This window comes from Oncorhynchus clarkii, chromosome 21 (assembly GCF_045791955.1).
Source record: "Oncorhynchus clarkii lewisi isolate Uvic-CL-2024 chromosome 21, UVic_Ocla_1.0, whole genome shotgun sequence".
NCBI lineage: Eukaryota > Metazoa > Chordata > Actinopteri > Salmoniformes > Salmonidae > Oncorhynchus > Oncorhynchus clarkii.
Window position 1 is genome coordinate 39848769 of NC_092167.1, and position 21986 is coordinate 39870754.

Below are 21986 nucleotides of genomic sequence, written 5' to 3' on the forward strand. Positions count from 1 at the left end.
TCCCTCCTCCAGAGCCTCTCCATAAAGAAGTGCAGGGCCTGGCCTTCATCGACGTGGTCTCCAAGCTGCGGTCGCACGAGAACAAAACGGTGTCCCACCAGGCGTCGCTCACAGAGCAGAGGCTAACGGCACAGAGCTAAAGGACTCTTAATGCCCGCAATCCCCCACTCCCCCCAATGCCTGCCTCATAGCCAATCCCTGCCCCCCTTCCCTCTCTCTCCAGAACTTCCCTCTGTGTGTCCTATCATCACGTGCCAAGGTATCCTGTCCCTTTGCCCCTATCAACAGCCAGCTGGTCCAGCTAAAACGTACCCCCCCTGCCTTACAGCCTGCCTTTAGCCTGCCTTTAGCCTGCCTTTAGCCTGCCTTCCCACACTACCGCCGCTCACGCATGCGTACTCCTCCATAATAAAAACAAGACAGCCTTTTCTTTCTGCAATAGACATACAAAGAGAACACTTTTTATGATGACCATAGCTGTGAAACCCGTTGAAAAACAATACAAAAGAACAAAAAAAAACTGAGTAGGTTGGTCTGAAAACAAACTAAGCAGCCATGCATCCATCCTATGTCCCATCTTAGCTTGAGTTGAAGACGAACTGCATGTTTTAGTCCAGTTGATGGTGTATCCATGTTAATTTTGACCCTCGCATACCCAAAACCACAGCCCTGGGAAGATCTTCCAGAGCTGAGTAGAGTTCAGTCATGTTGTACTTAAACTGGCATTTCAAAGGAGTTTTCTTGATAATCCCAACCGATCCTTGTCTCTTCCCTTAACTTTCATACAAACCCGATTTAAACTTAACTTGCTGTCTCAAACAACCTTACTGTTATATCAAGGGTATGTTTAGAATGGGGAAATGTTACAGAATGTTCAGATGTAAGTATATTATGTAGAACAGATATGACTGTCTGTCAAGTAGAATAGGGAATTGTTAACTAAATGTGTTAGATTTCTATCTGCAATGTTGTAAATGTTTAACCCCAACTGAACATACCCTAGGCTGACTCCACTAGCATGTAATAATTCTCACCTAACATTGAGGAATCCTGTATAAGTTACAAGTTAGATCCCCCAGATGAACAGTCACTCTCTCCCTGGTCTCGGAGTGTACAGTGAAGCAGTCAGCCCTACCAGGTGTGTAGTATATGTCTGAATGGATTATGATGAGCCAGGTGCGCCAGGGAAGACTGATTTTGGGGTGGGGGTTCCAGGGTGTCTTTTTTGCCGTAGCGCTGCACATTTCAGAAGATTTCTGTATCATATTAATGTGGTTCCTAAGTTATTTAACACTTCTCCAGGTGTTGTGAGATCTGATCATCTATATAACGCGACTGCAAAAGAGATGACCTGGAACGTCACCGTCGATTTGAATCTGGCTGCATCGTTTCACATGGTCACTGTGGTCTCCCTGACAGCTACGAGAACCTCCCCATAACCCTGTCAGAATGGGCCAGTCCAGACAGCCAGAGAAGATCTCCCGTCTACGTGTGGTATTTCTCTATGGTTTATCCCAGCCAGCGCTTTGTTTGCATGTGTGATGGTTTCTCTCCCACTCCAAGTATCGAGAACATGCCCATTCCAGCATGATGGATACTGCGTTAGGCAACGTCTGGTGACATAGGCGTTTTTTAAAAATATAAATTATTTGTTTACTAATCAGTCTTGTTAAATTTGTTTTTTTTGTCAGGTATGAATGGTAATTTCAGATTTGTAACTTTACAAAGACACAATCCAATCAAGATGTAACTACAAACTAACTGCGTTACAGTATAAATGTTTGTTGTAAATGTCATTGAGTTGTACATTTGGAAGATCGTAACTCAAACAGATAATTAAAGATGATTGCTGGCGATAATGTATCAGTTTCTAGAGTTTATACTGCCTGTTGATATAGTAAGAGGGTGACGTCTGTTTCATAATATTGATAAGTCACTCTAATCATGTTTCATTCATGGTCACACAGGGTTTCCTGAGTGCATTGGTCAAGGCTATGGTGTCACCTAGGCTGCATTCCATTTCATATGGTTGTCCCCTCCCATCTATCCTTGTTCACTTCTCTTCATGGATCTTAGACAATTAGGTTAGGGGTAAGCAGAAGCTCCATCTCGAATAGAATGCAGCTTCACATGCCTGGCTTTGAGGTGCTCTGATTAGCCTGGAAAACACACTACGTAGTTTTGACAGTGGTGATGTAATGTCCATTGATCACACCTTTGTCACTGTTTCTGATTGAGGGACTAGCCAAAGCACCATTGACCAATACATTAATGCGTAATGGAGTCCGAGAGAAAGAGGATGCCAATTCACTTTCTGTCTTGTCCCTTTATTAATAATTAGTACTATTAACAATGTCAGCAGGTCAACAATGATTTATTTCATGGGCATGAAAGAAAAACAAAGGGCTCGATTCAATCCGTATCGTGGAAGTTCAGTGCGATTTGAAATTTAAAGGTAGTTTGCGATTGAGCCGATATATCAAATCAAACAAGTGTAGACTTTACCTTGAAATGCTTACTTACAAGCCCTTAACCTCCAATGCAGTTCAAAAAGAAAATATTTAGTAGGCTAAAATAAAAAGTAACACTAAGAATAACCAGGCTATATAGATGGGGCACCGGTACCGAGTCAGTGTGCAGTGGTAATCTGTACATGTAGGTGGGGGCGAAGTGACTGCATAGGTAACAAATAAACGGCAAGTAGCAAAGGTGTACAAGAGGGGAGGGGGTATCAGTGTAAATGTTCATGAATTGTTCAACAGTCTAATGGCTTGGGGGGGTAGAAGCTGTTGAGCCTATATGCAAAGTTTACCATGAGAGCAATCTCTGTGAACGTGGGACATTAAGTGTCAATTGCGCTATAGCACTGAACTTCCACGATACAGATTGAATCAAACCCTTATTTTCTTGTTCTGAGGGCAGAAAGGAGTGTAATTGGTTAAGTTATTTTAAAAGCCACACGAGGAATCGAACCAAGGACCTAATGCATGGACACCCTCGTGTTACTACCTCTGCCACCCAGGACCCCATCACAAGAAAGGGTTAGGCAAATGTGAAACGTGATTGGTTAACAGGGACCTTGTCTCAACCTGTATTTAACGCGCCTGCCACCTCCCTACAAGCATTTATTTAATTTGACTCACTGATCATTGAGCTAGAAAATTGAAAGCACACAGGGATTTGAGCCAGGAACCCTCAGCACAGCAACCCATGTGTTACGCCCTCCACCACCAACAAATGTCAGGAAGTGAGTTAGTTTTAGTCACTCACTGGTCATTGTAAGCTCTTCCCGCTGAGCAATCGAACAAATCACATTCAGCCCTCAGAACAAGATTGAATATGAAGTGACAGGGATTCCTAAAGATTGACACTTCACTTAGCGGTATTGAAAACAGAAGACTACCATAGCAAGAAATGGACATGAAGTTTTTCAGTTCATTGAATGTATTGACAATTCATTTTAATGTAGAGTGTGCAGAGATCAGACCTGGGTCAAATACATTGATACTTGGAAGTGTGCTTGATTTAGCTTGTCTTACAATAGAACCAATTGACTAGTCCCCCCCAAAAGTGCAAACTCTTGCTAAATCAGGCCCACCTCAAGTATTTGAAAGTATGTAACGTACCTGTATGTATTTCACCCAGGTAGAGATGCCATGAAATATAATGAATGCCCATCTGTGCCACAAAAACGCTTGAGCCGACAAGGCTACTGCAGTTCAAAGTGAACGACTTGAGGGCTGCGACTACTACTGTACATTTGTATTCTAGCACCATTACCCTCTTCCCTAATGCTCAGTGTCGCCACATACAGCTACCATTTTACTGTTAAAAATACCTGTCAATAAGAGCTTCTGTACATCATGAATTTAAACGAGTCCATGCCATTGTGATAGGCATGCAGTGCATTTACAAACACCACCCCCAAGTACATTTTTTTTGTCTTCATTATTTTCTGTACATTTCTACAGTGTTTACCACATGGATGGAACCACATGGAACAAATGGGATGCAAAGCGTGGGTAACTTCCCCAAATTCCCAGGTTTTCCAGAAATCCTGATTGGAGGAATCTTCCAACTGGGATTTCTGGAAAGTTACTGGAATTTTGCAACCCCAAACATCTTTAAAAAGGATCAGAATGTGCCAGTCATCATGATGGAATATGGTGCAGGTGGTATCATTCCTAGTTCTAGCATCTGATGCTCTGAGACTGGCGTAGCCATGCTGAAGAGACCTTGGGACAAATGGAAATCAAGGTCAGACACAGCTCTTAAAACAAACTAATCATAGTTTCAGTATTACTAGGGCCAACATTGAGAAAAGTCAACGACACGGTTGTATTTGAGACAAAAGTCAATTATGATGTATTGTACCATTTACGCTTAGCTAGGTGACTTGGTAGTGATCCTTACCTGTGCGTTCCTGGGTCAAGCCGGGCAGCGACATCAGGTAAATAAACTACACAGCAAGAGAAAGCAAAAGGAAGGTTTAAAACATGTTCCTTTCATTACATAAGAGCAAAGCCAGGGAGGGGGAGCATTCAGAATGCCTAAAGTTGTCAAATATTATCAGGTGTTTTTCAGTCCCACTCTGCTGCATATTCAGTAGTGTTCACAATACTCTGGAACCACATGTTAAATTCTATTTACATTCCTGAGTTTTCGGTGAACATGTAATGCATCCTCGATACACTCCTGGTGGAGAAGTTGGGTGGGAATAGGGCAGGGAGGCACAGAGTGATGGCTTGGCACAGGGGTGCAGAGTTTGGGACAGTGACAAGAGTGGGAGAGTAGCCAAAGGATTGGTGGAGGGATCTGAGGGAAGTTGGTTAGTATTCTGAAACTGTTTCTATTCTTCATGACCACAGGATCTGGGTTGAACTGATGGCTGAAGGAAATGGGTCATGTCCTTAAATCTGTTGGCAGACTGTTGCCAACAGTGAGCTAGTTAAGCCTCCATCTTAGCCTGACATTTTGACTTACATACAAATGTTATACATTAGGGATCATCAATTAAATTCAGCCGCAGGACAATTATTTTCTTGAGCGGATGGTCGTGGGGCCAGAGCACAAGAAAAAATATTTTTAGACTGCCAATTGACAGCAAGAAGCCTAAATGGATCAAATATTTAACTAAAACAATTTCAAACCTTGATTACATTTGGGAACATTGTCCCTGCGTAGGGTGCTGTCTTTCGGATGGGACGTTAAAACAGTGTCCTGACTCTCTGTGGTCATTCAAAATCCAATGACGGTTATTGTAAGAGTAGGGGTGTTGACCCCGGTGTCATGGCTACATTTCCAACATGGTCACCTAATCATCCCTGATTGGCATATCACTCCTCACCCTGCTACCTGAGGTGGGTGCCGCTCATTGCTGGTGGATGAGGTGAGTTTCCCCCTACTATGTAAAGCGCTTTGAGTACCTCAGTTGGAAGAAAAGTGTTATATGAATCCCATTTATTATTATTTGGATAATATAACATATGTCCCTCTGCTTTGGGAACAAATTTCCTAAATTAAAATCCTTTGGAGCTGATTTTCTGTTTTTACATTCGTTTATGATCAACAGTGAAAATTATTTTTTTGCTCAGAAAACTTGGGGGTCCAAATAAAACACATTCGATCTATAATCTTAATATCTCTGCCAGAGTTGTATTCCCTGATACTGATCTGTACTTTATTAATGAAACATGGGTCTTGCAGGGTCTGGGCTGTGGTAAATCATTCACTACAGTGACTACTACTGATTCACGAAGGACAACAACACCCACCGGCTACAGGTCATACGGAGGACAACCACAACACCCACAACATCTACCGGCTACAGGTCATACGGAGGACACCCACAACATCTACCGGCTACAGGTCATACGGAGGACAACAACATCTACCGGCTACAGTTCATACGGAGGACAACAACAACAATACCCACCGGCTACAGGTCATACGGAGGACAACAACATCTACCGGCTACAGGTCATACGGAGGACAACAACAACAATACCCACCGGCTACAGGTCATACGGAGGACAACCACAACACCCACCGGCTACAGGTCATATGGAGGACAACAACCTCTACCGGCTACAGTTCATACGGAGGACAACAACAACACCCACCGGCTACAGTTCATACACACGCTCGCGAGTACGTTCCTCATGCGTAGTATGCAGACCCTTTTTTTCCAGAGTGAGGCAGGGGTCGGTGCATGGAGAGAGAGGGCGGGGGCATCCTGACAAAGTATGGGGGATGAAAAATGAAGTGTGAGGTGAGTTGGCATGACGATGGTGTGGCAGAGGGATGGGATAGTAATGTGGACAGGGGGTGCTGTGCTCCTGTCTCCTAGCTGAGCGGCCAGCTGGAAGTAGCAGGGCGTAGAACCTTCGCCAAATGACTCAGTCAAACTAATAGGTTAAGTTAGGAAGCAGAGCAAAGTCAAAGTACAAATAAAAGTTTTTATAAAAGTTTTACTCAGCATATTCTGGATCAAGGTTGATATGTAGCCAAAAACTAGTAAGAACCTTGTAAAATGCAGATTTAGTGGTTACAAACATCAATACTGTTGAACTTTTCTTCATTTTGAGGAGTTAAATTCCACCATGGTTTCTTTTACAGCAGCTTGATACATACGGCGCAATATCTTCTTACTTTATTCTATGCCAAATATAATGAAGCACCTTTTCTAAAATACGGTCTGGTATTGAAAATGTGATTCCAAATTCCCTTTTGGTCCACATGATGGCACACTATCAAACAAAACACCATTTACCTTGGATTCAGTGATTGATTTTCCATGCTGTTAAAGCCTATCCTACGAAGTGTCAATCAATATTGAACCCAGTTAATAAAAAGTGGCAGGGAATGAGGAAACACATCAGATGTGATAGAATTAACTTGAGACGTTCATTTTAAGTATTTTATATTTCCTCACCAGCTTGCTCTCACAGCTTCGATGTCACTAACTAAGTTTTGTGCCAAGCATATTCCAAATATCTGTAAAAGAAAGAAAGATAATTATGAATGTGATGTATTTTGTAATTAAATCATGTTTTCATTCACATTAAAATATATATATATATATATATATCACACACACAAACACAACATGCAACAATTTATTTCAAAGATTTGACTGTTACAGTTCATATAAGGAAATCAGTCAATTGAAATAAATGTATTAGGCACTAATCTATGGATTTTACGACTGGGAATACAGATATGCATCTGTTGGTCACAGATTCCTTAAAAGGGTAGGGGCGTGGATCAGAAAACCAGTCAGTATCTGGTGTGACCAACATATGTCGCGCTGCATAAGGCAAATCTCCTTCCCATAGAGTTGATCATGGCTGGTGGAATGTCGTCCCATTTCTTATCAATGGCTCTGCGAAGTTGCTGGATATTGGCAGGAACTGGAACATGCTGTCGTAGCTGTTGATCCAGAGCATCCCAAACATGCTCAATGGGTGACATGTCTGGTGAGTAGGGAGGCCATGGAAGAACTGACATTTTCAGCTTCCAAGAGTTGTGTACAGATCCTTGCAACATGGGGCCATACATTACCATGCTGAAACATGAGGTGATGGCGACAGATGAATGGCACAACAATGGGCCTTAGGATCTTGTCACGGTATGTCTGTGCATTCAAATTGCCATTGATAAAATGCAATTGTATTTGTTGGCAGCGTATGCCTGCCAATACCATAACCCCACCATGGGTCACTTTGTTCACAACGTTGACATCAGCAAACCGCTCATCCACACAACACCATACACGTGGTCTGAGGTTGTGAGGCTGGTTGGACTTATTGCCAAATTCTCAAAAACGACATTGGTAGAGAAATTAACATTCAATTCTCAGATCAAGACCCTGGTGAGGACAAACAAGCACGCAGATGAGCTTCCCTGAGACAGTTTCTGACAGTTGTTCAGACCCACATTTTCATCAGCTGTCCAGGTGGCTGGCATTAGACGATCCTGCAGGTGAAGAAGCCGGATGTGGAGGTCCTGGGCTGGCGTGGTTACACGAGGCCTGTGGTTGTGAGGCCGGTTAGTACTACCAAATTCTCTAAAATGTACGTTTGGGTCGGCTTATGGTAGAGAAATTAACATTACATTATCTGGCAACAGCTCTGGTGGACATTCAGCAGTCAGCATGCCAATTGCACGCTCCCTCAAAACATCTGTGGCATTGTGTTGCGTAACAAAACTGCAAGTTTTAAAGCAGCCTTGTATTGTCCCCAGGACAAGGTGCAGCTGTGTAATGATCGTGCTGTTTAATCAGCTTCCTCATATGCCACATCTGTCAGGTGGATGGATCATCTTGGCTAAGGAAAAATGCTCTCTAACAGGGATGTAAACAAATTTGGGCACAAAATTTGAGAGAAATATGCTTTTTGTGTGTATGGAAAATGTCTGGGATCTTTTATTTCAGCTCATGAAACAATTTACCATCACTACATGTTGCGTTTATATTTTTTATTCAGTGTATACGTGTTTATATTGTCACATATGCCGGATAGGTGCAGTGAAATGTGTTGTTTTACATGGTCAGCCATAGTAACCAGTGACTGAGTCACATGCAAGCTTCTCTGCTCTGAATTTCTGCTCGTTTAATCCACTTCAATCAGTGTAGATAAAGAGGAGACAGGTTAAAGAAGGATTTTTAAGCCTTGAGACAATTGAGACATGGATTGTGTATGAACAAGACAAAAGATTTCAGTGCCTTTGAACAGGTTATGGTAGTAGGTGCCAGGCGCACCGGTTTATGCCAAGAACTGCAACGCTGCTGGGTTTTTCACGCTCAACAGTTTCCCGTGTGTATCAAGAATGGTCCACCACCCAAAGGACATCCAGCCAACTTGACACAACTGTGAGAAGCATTGGAGTCAACACTGGCCAGCATCCCTGTGGAACGCCTTCAACACCTTGTCACCCTGATGAGACAAGTTAATGTTCTGAGTCGGAGAGTAGCTAGCCCTGTTTGTACACTATGCTAAAAGGAGTCAAAGAAACATTTCTCTCACCTGTAACAACGCAACTCCTATGAAGATCCCAGCCACTAGCGTCAGGTTGTCCTGTAGCCACTTCTCAAACTGTGGCACACAGCCCTTCACATGGATGTAGGTCTTCTGCTCTACGTCCTACAACAAGGGACAGTAACATGTTTATTAGAGGGAGCTCCTTAGCCTGCAAATGGCATGAAAACCAAACATACACCTTCATTATACAACCATATGTGATCATTCATCATATAACCCTTTATAATATAATTTGACTTTCTATATTCTGAGTATCTCTTAGATTCCATAATATTAAAGGTCACTATATCAAGGAAAAGTGTAGAAGGAAAGAGGTAGATGGACAGAGAGAAATGGAACAGCACTCACAGTTTTGGCTCGTACGTCATAGCCACACTGCGTGTTTATCACATCCTCCTAATGAAGAGAAATAGAAGTGTTATCAAAAAAAGCAGATGTCAACTGTCATAACCCTGACCACCACTGATAATACCACTGACACACATGACATTTCCTGTTCAAAAGATGGTCCGTTTTTTGTTTGACAATCATCATTCGTTGTCATTTTGACGGCAACTCCCAATTAAGTGTTAGCTCCATCCAAAATTCTCGGGACACAAAATCCCAGTGTGTTGGTGCCCTTAACCTTGGTGCCAGTCTGAGAAATGAGTTTTGCCCTCTCATAGATACTGTCATCGGGGCAAACCAAATAATGGAAAACCACGTAAATCTGTATTTTCAGGGACTATAGTAGTCATTCATTTCAACGTAGGATCTTAATTTGACCACTCTTTTGTTGCAGAGAATTTTCCTGCACAGTAGCAAATGCAAACTTGTAGCCTAGTTGAGGTTTAAAAAGGCTTCTGAAGTTTGTAATTTTCACTTTAAAATGTAAGACTTGATTTGCCGATCCCCATGACCCATGTCTCTGACCAACCCTCCCTAGCCCCTGTGAGAGTTCCTTGCCGCAGGGTCCTTGGTGCAGCAGGAGAAGGGGACTCCACATTTCTCCCGGCTGGGGTTGGTGTCCGTGCAGTTAAAATAGATGTTGAGGTTCCAGTCGTCCGGTCCGAATGCGCCGCAACAATCCCACTAAGGAGAAGAAAACAGAGAAGAAGAGAACGTCAATAAGGAATCCATGTTTTTTTTAACCTTTTTATTTAACCTTTAATTATCCAGGAAGTCCCATTAAGATCAGGATAATTATTTTACCCCACAACACATGCATTCGCACGTGCACACACACACCTCTTCCGCAGCGGCATCATACATGATCAAAATAAAAAGAGGTCCAATGTTTAGAGGGGATAACTTTGTAGTGAATTCCTCTCTCGTCTCACACAGCATCAGTGTGGGTGGAGTGTGACCAACAGAGATTGGGCAAGGCTTGACAACAAGGCCCGTATTCACAGTGTCTCAGGAGTGCTTTCAGACCCTAATGAATAACAAAGGGGGTGAACTGATCCTAGATCAGCATTCCAACTGAGTTGCTTCGTGAATAGAGGCTCAGATGGAATACGGTCTGGGAGTCATATGGTCAGAGTCGCCACAAGCGTATCTGCCAACCAGTTGGCTACACTAACAAAGGCCTGCTACTGAATAGAGAAACTGACTTTAGACCAATCCAGCGCCAGAGAGGAGATTCTACTCAAGAAAGCCCTTGTGAATTCAATAAAAATGTGGGCTAAAGCATATCAAATAATTTACATTAACAATATAAGAAACTTGAGTGACGATTTTAAGACACATTCTTAGGTGAAGCAAAACAACTTAAATGTAGATGTTATGAATCATGTATTACAGTATATCATATCTCATTACACATCATGCTGTTGCAAAACTACAGTATTGCACTGTAAGTAATTCAGCATAACTCTAAAATGGTAACCTCACAAGAAGGGTAGGCTTAATAGCTTTAGCACATAATAATAATTTTACGAGGTGATTAGCAGCCTAATAAGGAAACAGGGTTTAGCTAGTGTTGGGGTAAATTGTATTGAACACTGTCATTAGCTTTCCACTGTTTATCTCCCTTTCCCCCCCCTCTCTTTCACATTTTGTCTGTATAAATCCATTTCCATAACGAAAAGTTTTAAACATAAATGTTTTTTTGTTGTTGTCACATTTAGGTCATAGGTGCTTAAGACTATGATTTGTCTTGAGAAGTTCATACCCTTTACACACAGAGCAATACAACATTTTCCAAACACATTTCAAACAATCTGGAACAAATATAGGGATCAATTATGAAACATGTACAACGTTATTAATTTGACACACAACCTAAGTACAGCAATGGTAGTAATTGCAGTTTCACAGCAATCTAGTGAGTTCATTGATTAGATTCAAGAGAAGCATATCCCAGTAGACACTTGAGCCCTCAAGGACATGCCCTCTTCTGAAATATCTACTGGAAGTCATTGAAGTGTTTAAAAAAGGCAATCTCGATTTCAGTAACTTAGCCTATGGATGCCACAGTTTGTTTTGGTTGCAGTGCCCCAGGTGGGTGGAGATTTCAATTTAGTGCCAGTGGTGGCTGATGCCACTAAATTGGAGGAGGAGCGCATTGTAATAGCTGGAATGGAATGATGGAAAGGTATCAAACACATGATTCTGTCACATCCTGTTTCCATGTGGTTGATACTGTTCCATGTATTCCATTCCAGTCTTAACTATGAGCCTTCCTCGCTGCAACCATACTCCGCCACCTCATTGCCAAAGTCAATCAAATATGAACACCACCACTGTGAACACCTGCACTCATTTAGCTGCTCTGTGATTGTTCCCCCTTGTATCTCAAGTGTGATGAGAGAGTTGCAGTCCTCTTTTACCCGTCTCAGGTTAGAGCACTGATACTCTGGTTTGTCACATCTCCACCCAGAAACGGTTAGCTTGATGTCTTTACGACCTTGGGATCCACAAAGTACTCTGATCGCCTCCTGTGTCAGCCAAATGCAGAACAACTTACCGTTGTGGTCTTCTCTGGCGAGCCTCGTCTTGTAACAAGTAAATGAAAACACCGTGACCATTTATCACTGCTGGAAATATAGGCATGGAAAAGGATGCCAATCAAGCGGATATGTACACTGTGTAGCCTTTCACACCTCAGGATTAAGCTTACCAAACGTGATGCAGTCTCCGCCACCACAGTAGTGCCTACGTCAAGTTCTACAAAGAGGTTTTGCTGCACACTAAGAGCCATGAGGAGCAAGGCCATCTGCTCATCATAAAGATGATTGACTATCCTCGCACTGAAATGAGTCAGACTGTCGTTCTCCCGAAGAGCTGAGCAGAGATGTATAACTTCATGGGGGGGGTTCAGACTTCGGGTAAGTCAATTGTTTTATCCAGTATCGAAAACTGTGAATCAGTTGGCAGGTCAATGTTGAAATGCTCCTTCAGGAAGCAACTCGTGTTTCTGTTAAACAGGCCAAATAGAAATGGCAAAATTGCATTTCCCAAGTTGATTGCAATTCCGTTAGCAAATCCTTCCAATAGCTTGGTGATCCTTCTCTCCGACTCTTCCTCATCACACAGAACCAATGATAGTGCTGTGAAGAACTCTTGGAGGGTGAGGTGAGCAAAGCTGTTATCAGTTTGGCAGCTGATTGTCTTTTTCATTAAGATCTTGTTCAAAACCAATGACACTTGGGAGAGACCAGAAAACTCTTGAATCTTAATAAACAATGATTCATTTAAGATAAACTTTGAGTGTCCCATGTGTAGAATTCCCATGACAACAGCATGATCAGTACACAGGTGCACCTTGTGCTGGGGAACAATAAAAGGCCAGTCTAAAATGTGCAGTTGTCACACAACGCCACAGATGTCTCAAGTTTTGAAGGAGCGTGCAATTAGCATGCTGACTGCAGGAATGTCCACCAGAGCGGTTTCCAGATAATTGAATGTTAATTTCTCTACCATAAACCACCTCCAACATCATTCCAACTGGTCTCACAACCGCAGACCACATCAAACCACGCCAGCCCAGGACCTCCACATCTGGCTTCAGTCTGAGACCAGCCACAAGGACAGCTGATGAAACTGAGGAGTATTTCTGTCTGTGGGGAAAAACTTATTCTGATTGCCTGGGTCTGGCTCCCTAGTAGTTGGGCCTATGCTCTCCCATGCCTGTGAGTGGGGCTACCAGGCTCTCTCCTGCTCACTCGAACACACGCACACCTGCTCCTACCCCCGCAACCTACCAACTCTTCACCTCACTCAAACCAGAGCTCCATGGAATAAATAGAACAGTAGAAAACACATCAAACATTTGGAAACCTCATGCTTGACTCAGTTCCATGTATTCCATTACAGCCATTACAACGAGCCCATTCTCCTATAGCTCCTCCCACCAGCATCCTCTGACACACATTCACACTGATTTTCAAATGCGTACATATTCCTGAGTGAAGTCTATAAGGTTCTGGAGGTCGATGTCGTCACGGTATGCCCGGATGTTGTTATTGATGAAGAAGTTGAGCTGGTCCTTGATCCAGTCCTTGAAGGTGAAGGCCAACACTCCAGCTGTCAGCTCCAGGAAGAAGATGATCCCCAGGAACACAGAAAACTGGAACAGAATGGGGGGGGGGGAGCTGTAATTCTGACATGTCATAGAGGGGAGATGGAGGACTGGTCTCCCAGACTCAGATTAAGCCTACTCATCATGGACTATACAGAGTGGGACAGTCCAAGAATAAGCTTAATTTGAGTCCAGGGAACTGGGGAGGGAGTGGGAGTTCAAAGTGGAGTCAATGATGAATATAAAGACATCTAATGATAACCCTAATAATGCATAGGTATTATTTAGAGCTTTTCATTGAGTAATACATAGACACTCTGTATTTAGTTCGACAGTGAAGCTAAAACTTTTAGTTTGTGACTCCAAAATGACCCAATATATTATTCACCATTCAGTTCCTATTGGGCACAACATAAACCCAAAACACAAGCAAAACAAACTGCAAATGCATCCAACAAGTTTTCAGTCACAAGTTTGATGTAGTCAATGTGTGCTAGGACTATGGAACCAAATACTAAACTTTTGACTACTTTAATTCACTATAAGTGGATTTGTCCCAAAACATTTGCACATTCAAATAGAGGGACTACATACATAAAGTCCTTTAATTTCTAAACGGTAAAACATATATGTATTGAAATACCCTCAAATAAATGGTTTACATTCTTTACTGTCATCTCATATGAAAGATTTGATCTCAAATCCCAAATGCTGGAGTATAGAGCCAAATTAAATTAATACAGAGGGGAGTGTATATATTTGTTAATGTCCATGTCTAAGGAGCGAGCCGAGTGGGAGTGAGAGAGTTGTGGACGTACAAACTTGAGCAGGAAGGTGTTTTCCCTCAGCGCTCCGATGCAACCGGCAAAGCCCAGGATGAACATGACTCCTCCCGTCACCAAGAAGAGCCAGACGGGGTCAAAGCCCCCCAGGTCTGTGATGGACGAGATGTTGGAGAGAACACCCTAGAGAGGCAGACGCAGAGACAGAGACAGAGACAGAGACAGAGACAGAGATGTGTTAACAGTGAGCACAGTAAGAATTGTATGCTTTGCTACTCTTCCAGACACAAGGGCGGTCCAGGGAAAAGACTGATTATCTATTGTACTTATCAGATTATTTATTTGTGTAATATATACACTATGTGGACACCTGCTCGTCGAACATCTCATTACAAAATCATGGGCATTAATATGGAGTTTTTCCCCTCTTTGCTACTATAACAGCCTCCACTCTTCTGGGAAGGCATTCCACTAGATGTTGGAACATTGCTGCGGGGGACTTGCTTCCATTCAGCCACAAGAGCATTAGTGAGGTTGGGCACTGATGTTGGTTGATTAGGCCTGGCTTGCAGTTGGTGTACCAATTCATCCCAAAGGTGCTTGATGGGGTTGAGGTCACGGCTCTGTGCAGGCCAGTCAAGTTCTTCCACACCGATCTCGACAAACCATTTCTGTACAGACTTCGCTTTGTGCACAGGGGCATTGTAATGCTGAAACAGGAAACTTCCCCAAACTGTTGCCACAAAGTTGGAAGCACAGAATCATCTGGAATGTCATTGTACGCTATAAGACTTCCCATCACTGGAACTAAGGGACCTTGCCCGAACCATGAAAAACAGCCCCTCACGATTATTCATTCATCCTCCACCAAACTTTACACTTGGCCCTATGCATTTGGGAAGGTTGCCTTCTCCTGGCATCCACCAAACCCAAATTCGTCCGTTGGACTTCCAGTTGGTGAAGAGTGATTCATCACTCCAAAGAAAGCGTTTTCACTGCTCCAATGGTGGCGAGCTTTACACCACTCCAGCCGATGCTTAGCATTGCGCATGGTGATCTTAGGCTTGGCCATGGAAACCCATTTCATTAAGCTCCCGACGAACAGGTCTAGTGCTGACATTGTCTCCAGAGGCAGTTTGGAACTCGGTGAGTGTTACGATTTTTACACGCTACCGAACTGCAGCACTCGGTGGTCCCGTTCTGTGAGCTTGTGTGGCCTACCACTTTGTGGCTGAGCCGTTGTTGCTCGTAGACATTTCCACTTCACAATAACAGCACTTACAGTTGACTGGGGCAGCTCTAGCATGGCAGAAATTCAACGAACTGACTTAATCCTATGACGGTGCCACTTTGAAAGTCACTGAGCTCTTCAGTATGGGCCATTCTACTTCCAATGTTTGTCTATGGAGATTGCATGGCTGTGTGCTCGATTTGATACACCTGTCAGCAACGGGTGTGGCTGAAATAGCCAAATCCACTCATTTGAAGGGGTGTCCACATGCTTTTGGCCATGTAGTGTATGAGACCTTACCCAGCTAGCCCATTTGGCTCCTTGGAAGTTGCGGGAACTTGCGGGAAGTTTTTGGTTTCCCATTGGTTCCGGGAGCGAAAACATACGTTTCCTGAGCATTAAAACTGAACGTTTTTTTAACGTTCTGAAAACCGGAAGTAAAACTGTTCTGAGAAAATATATTTTTAGGTTGCAGGGAGGTTCTAAAAACGTTTTACTATGGTTCATTGCAAGTTTTCCTTGGAGGTTTTATTAACGTTCTGAGAACAGAAATGCTGTTATTTGAAGGTAATTAAGTAATGTTCTGAGAACATTCTTTAAATGTTGTGAATGTTTTGAACGAAATGTAAAGGTTATTTGGAGCTTTTTTAATAACTTCCTTAAAACTTTCACTGAATGTTTCAATAAGACTTCTAGCTTAAGTTAATTGTTTTGAACTCCAAGCACAGATAGGACACATGGACATTCATTAAATTAGGCATTAATCATGCAAAGACATTTATTTTTTATGATGGCACGGATTCAGTGAGATTCAAACCTCTAATCTAATCTTATTTTTTCTATCCATGGAGTAAGTCCCCTTCGACACCAGGATCGAGCTAGCATGCCAGTTTTTTTTACTCATACAAAGTTGTTAATTTTAGTTTATTCAAACAGACCCCATTTCAAAGGAAACAAGCACTCATTAAGATCAGGTGTGGACAATTAGTGGCCACGGCCAACACACCTGAACACACTTAACAAGATAGAGGATAGAGTTTTATTGACGCCGAGAACGGAATGTACAGTGCCTTCAGAAAATATTCATACCCCTGGACTTAATCCACATTTTGTTGTGCTGTAGCCTCAATTCAAAATGGATTAAAAAATAATAATTCTCACCCACCTACACACAATACCCCAATATGACAAAGTCAAAACATGTTTTTAGAAATGTTAGAAAATGTACTGAAAATGAAATACATATCATTTACATAAGTATTCACACCCGTGAGTCAATACATGTTAGAATCACCTTTGGCAGCGATTACAGCTGTGAGTCTTTCTAAGTAAGTCTCTAAAAGCTTTCCACACATGGATTGTACAATATTTGCACATGATTATTTTAGAAAATTCTTCAAGCTCTGTGAAGTTGATTTTTGAATATTGCTAGACAGCCATTTTCAAGTCTTCCATAGATTTTTAAGACAATTTAAGTCAAAACTGTAACTCGGCCACTCAGGAACATTAAAGGTAGCTTGCGTTTTAGATTATTGTCCTGCTGAAAGGTGAATTTGTCTCCACAAGTCTATTGGAAAGCAGACTGAACCAGGTTTTCCTCTAGGATTTTGCCTGTGCTTAGCTTAATTCCGTTTATTTTTATCCTATAAAACCCCCTAGTCCTTGCCGATTTCAACCAACATGCTTGAAAATGTGATGAGTGGTACTCAGTAATGTGTTGTGTTGGATTTACCCTAAACATAACACTTTGTATTCAGGACAAAAAGTTAATTTCTTTGCCACATTTTTGCAGTTTTACTTTAGTACCTTATTGCAAACAGGATGCATGTTTTGGAATATTTGTATTCTGTACAGGCTTCCTTCTTTTCACTTTGTCCTTTAGGTTAGTATTGTAGAGTAACTACAATGTTGTTGATCCATCCTCAGTTTTCTCCCATCACAGCCATTAAACTATGTAACTGTTTTAAAGTCACCATTGGCCTCATGGTGAAATCCATGAGCAGTTTCATTCCTATCAGGCAAGTGAGTTAGGAAGGACGCCTGTATCTTTGCAGTGACTGGGTGTATTGATACACCGTCCAAAGTGTAATTAATAACTTAACCATGCTCAAAGAGATATTCTATGTCTGCTATCAATAGCTGCCCTTAGTTGCGAGGCAATAAAAAACCTCCCAGGTCTTTGTGGTTGAATCTGCATTTGAAATTCACTGCTCGATTGAGGGGCCATGCAGACAATTGTATGTGTGTGAGGTTTAGAGATAAGGTAGTCGTTGAAAAATCATGTTAAACACTGTTATTGCACACAAAGCAACGTATTATGTGACTTGTTAAGCAGAGTTTTACTCCTGAACTTATTTAGGCTTGCCATAACAAAGTGGTTGACTACTTATTGACTCAAGACATGTCAGCCTTTCATTTTTTTATTAATTTGTCAAAATGTCTAAAAACATAATTCCACTTTGACATTATGGGGTATTGTGTGTAGGCTGGTAACACAAAATCTTAATTTAACCCTTTTAAATTCATGCTGTAACACAACAAAATGTGGAAAGAGTCAAGGGGTGTGAATTCTTTCTGATGGTAGTGTATATGTGGGGAAGGTAGAGTATATGTGGGGGTGGCAGGTAGCCTAGTGGTTAGTGTTGGACTAGTAACCGAAAGGTTGCAAAATCAAATCCCTGAGCTGACAAGGTAAAAATCTGTTGTTCTGCCCCTGAACAAGACAGTGTTCCTAGGCCGTCATTGTAAATAAGAATTTGTTCTTAACTGACTTGCCTAGTTAAATAAAATAAAAGAGTCAAGCACGAGCTTGCGGGATCAAATTAGATATTTATTAAATATGTTTTTAATTAACATTCTTAGAACGTTATGTTGAACTACTGAAATTCCCACAGAAGAACGTTGTTTCTTAAGGTTCTCTGAAAAATGTGAGAACATTACTTTAAATGGAACCATAAGGAAACCTGTAGGAAACGTTATGCTGATGTATTGAAATTCCCACAGAAGAACGTTGTTCATTAACATCCTCTGAACTACCAAACATTACATTAAATGTAACCATGTTTGAACTTTTAGGAAAGTCATGTAATACCAAGAAAATAACTTTACATTTCCTTAAATGTGCTGAGAATGTTCCAAAACCAAGGAACTACAACGCACCATTCCTAGAATGCTGTGGGAAGGTTGTATGGAGAATATCCATATCACAACCACTATCTCACCAAACTCTAAGAGATACGGTTCTCAGAACGTTATGTGCTAGCTGGGTATGTTCTTTTCTTACTGTATATTGCTCTTCTTATGGTATGATTTCTTTGTGTAATATACAGTACCAGTCCAAAGTTCAGACACACCTACCCATTCAAGGGTTTTTCTTTATTTTTTATTATTTTCTACATTGTAGAATAACAGTGAAACTATGAAATAACACATATGGAATCATGTAGTAACCAAATTGTTAAACAAATCAAAATATATTTTAGATTTTAGATTCTTCAAAGTAGCCACCCTTTGCCTTGATGACAGCTTGGCATTCTCTCAACCAACTTCACGAGGAATGCTTTTCCAACAGTCTGGAAGGAGTTTACACATATGCTGAGCACTTGTCGGCTGCTTTTCCTTCATTCCGAAGTCCAACTCATCCCAAATCATCTCAATTGGGTTGAGGTCAGGTGATTGTGGAGGCCAGGTCATCTGATGCAGCACTCCATCACTCTCCTTCTTGGTCAGATAGCCCTTACACAGCCTGGAGGTGAATTGGGTCATTGTCCTGTTGAAAAACCAATGATAGTCCCACTAAGAGCAAAGCAGATGGGATGGCGTATCACTGCAGAATGCTGTGGTAGCCATGCTGTTTAAGTGACACTGACAGTGTCACCAGAAAAGCACCCCGACACCAACACACCTCCTCCTCCAAAAATCTCATATTTGGAAATCTTATATTTCCACCGGTCTAATGTCTATTGCTCGTGATTCTTGGCCCAAGCAAGTCTCTTCTTCTTATTGGTGTCCTTTAGTATTGGTTTCTTTGCAGCAATTCAACCATGAAGGCCTGATTATTTATTTTTAAATGCCTTCCTAACCATCTTAAATAAGCATGCCCGATTCAAGAAATTTAGAACCAGGAACAGATATAGCCCTTGGTTCTCCCCAGACATGACTGCCCTTAACCAACACAAAAACATCCTATGGCGTTCTGCATTAGCATCGAACAGCCCACGTAATATGCAGCATTTCAGGGAAGCTAGAAGCCATTATACACAGGCAGTTAGAAAAGCCAAGGCTAGCTTTTTCAAGCAGAAATTAACTCAACACTAACTCAAAAAAGTTCCGGGACACTGTAAAGTCCATGGAGAATAAGAACACCTCCTCCCAGCTGCCCACTGCACTGAAGATAGGAAACACTGTCACAACTGATAAATCCACTATAATTGAGAATTTCAATAAGCATTTTTCTACGGCTGGCCATGCTTTCCACCTGACTACCCCTACCCTGGTCAACAGCACTGCACCCCCCACAGCAACTCACCCAAGCCTTCCCCATTTCTCCTTCTCCCAAATCCAGTCAGCTGATGTTCTGAAAGAGCTGCAAAATCTGGACCCCTACAAATCAGCCGGGCTAGACAATCTGGACCCTTTCTTTCTAAAATTATCTGCCGAAATTGTTGCCACCCCTATTACTAGCCTGTTCAACCTCTCTTTCGTGTCGCCTGAGATTCCCAAAGATTGGAAAGCAGCTGCGATCATCCCCCTCTTCAAAGGGGGGGACACTCTTGACCCAAACTGCTACAGACCTATATCTATCCTACCCTGCCTTTCTAAGGTCTTCGAAAGCCAAGTCAACAAACAGATTACCGACCATTTCGAATCTCACCATACCCTCTCTGCTATACAATGTGGTTTCAGAGCTGGTCATGGGTGCACTTCAGCCACGCTCAAGGTCCTAAACAATATATTAACCGCCATCGATAAGAAACATTATTGTGCAGCCGTATTCATTGATCTGGCCAAGGCTTTCGACTCTGTAAATCACCACATCCTCATTGGCAGACTCGACAGCCTTGGTTTCTCAAATGATTGCATCGCCTGGTTCCCCAACTACTTCTCTGATTGAGTTCAGTGTGTCAAATCGGAGGGTCTGCTGACCGGACCTCTGGCAGTCTCTATGGGGGTGCCACAGGGTTTAATTCTTGGACCGACTCTCTTCTCTGTATACATCAATGATGTCGCTCTTGCTGCTGGTGAGTCTCTGATCCAACTCTACGAAGACGACACCATTCTGTATACTTCTGGCCCTTCTTTGGACACTGTGTTAACAACCCTCCAGGCAAGCTTCAATGCCATACAACTCTCCTTCCGTGGCCTCCAATTGCTCTTAAATACAAGTAAAACTAAATGCATGCTCTTCAAACGATCGCTACTTGCACCTGCCCGCCTGTCCAACATCACTACTCTGGACGGCCCTGACTTAGAATACGTGGACAACTACAAATACCTAGGTGTCTGGTTAGACTGTAAACTCTCCTTCCAGACTCACATCAAACATCTCCAATCCAAAGTTAAATCTAGAATCGGCTTCCTATTTCGCAACAAAGCATCCTTCACTCATGCAGCCAAACATACCCTTGTAAAACTGACCATCCTACCAATCCTCGACTTCGGCGACGTCATTTACAAAATAGCCTCCAATACCCTACTCAACAAATTGGATGCAGTCTATCACAGTGCCATCCGTTTCGTCACCAAAGCCCCATATACTACCCACCATTGCGACCTGTACGCTCTCGTTGGCTGGCCCTCGCTTCATATACTCGTCGCCAAACCCACTGGCTCCATGTCATCTACAAGACCCTGCTAGATAAAGTCCCACCTTATCTCAGCTCGCTGGTCACCATAGCATCACCCACCTGTAGCACGCGCTCCAGCAGGTATATCTCTCTGGTCACCCCCAAAACCAATTCTTTCTTTGGCCGCCTCTCCTTCCAGTTCTCTGCTGCCAATGGCTGAAACGGACTACAAAAATCTCTGAAACTGGAAACACTTATCTCCCTCACTAGCTTTAAGCACCAGCTGTCAGAGCAGCTCACAGATTACTGCACCTGTACATAGCCCACCTATAATTTAGCCCAAACAACTACCTCTTTCCCTACTGTATTTATTTTATTTATTTATTTTGCACCCCATTATTTTTATTTCTACTTTGCACATTCTTCCACTGCAAATCTACCATTCCAGTGTTTTACTTGCTATATTCTATTTACTTTGCCACCATGGCCTTTTTTTGCCTTTACCTCCATTATCTCACCTCATTTGCTCACATCGTATATAGACTTGTTTCTACTGTATTATTGACTGTATGTTTGTTTTACTCCATGTTTAACTCTGTCATTGTATGTGTCGAACTGCTTTGCTTTATCTTGGCCAGGTCGCAA

The 21986-nt window shown here is 42.3% G+C and overlaps 2 protein-coding genes across 12 annotated transcripts in view; one reads left to right on the forward strand and one right to left on the reverse strand.

The window, feature by feature from the left end:
* LOC139379040 (rap1 GTPase-GDP dissociation stimulator 1-like) overlaps positions 1-1856 on the forward strand; it is a 53108-nt gene extending 51252 nt beyond the window's left edge. For all 8 annotated transcript variants that reach the window (XM_071121770.1, XM_071121775.1, XM_071121768.1 and 5 more), the window contains one exon: positions 13-1856. In XM_071121770.1, the coding sequence (XP_070977871.1) occupies positions 13-140 (128 nt within the window). In that variant the 3' untranslated portion in view covers positions 141-1856. The remainder of the gene's footprint in view (positions 1-12) is intronic.
* Positions 1857-2311: 455 nt separating this feature from the next.
* Positions 2312-21986, reverse strand: part of LOC139379049 (tetraspanin-5-like) — a 33643-nt gene continuing 13968 nt past the window's right edge. For 3 of the 4 annotated variants that reach the window (XM_071121789.1, XM_071121788.1, XM_071121787.1), the window contains 8 exons: positions 14361-14507; positions 13420-13590; positions 9987-10112; positions 9390-9437; positions 9027-9143; positions 6935-6996; positions 4414-4459; positions 2312-4235 (listed from right to left, as the gene is read on the reverse strand). In XM_071121789.1, coding sequence (XP_070977890.1) covers positions 4447-4459; positions 6935-6996; positions 9027-9143; positions 9390-9437; positions 9987-10112; positions 13420-13590; positions 14361-14507 — 684 coding nt within the window. In that variant the 3' untranslated portion in view covers positions 2312-4235; positions 4414-4446. Of the gene's footprint in view, positions 4236-4413; positions 4460-6159; positions 6236-6934; positions 6997-9026; positions 9144-9389; positions 9438-9986; positions 10113-13419; positions 13591-14360; positions 14508-21986 lie in introns of those variants that run through there. The other variant, XM_071121791.1, reaches the window with a different exon arrangement.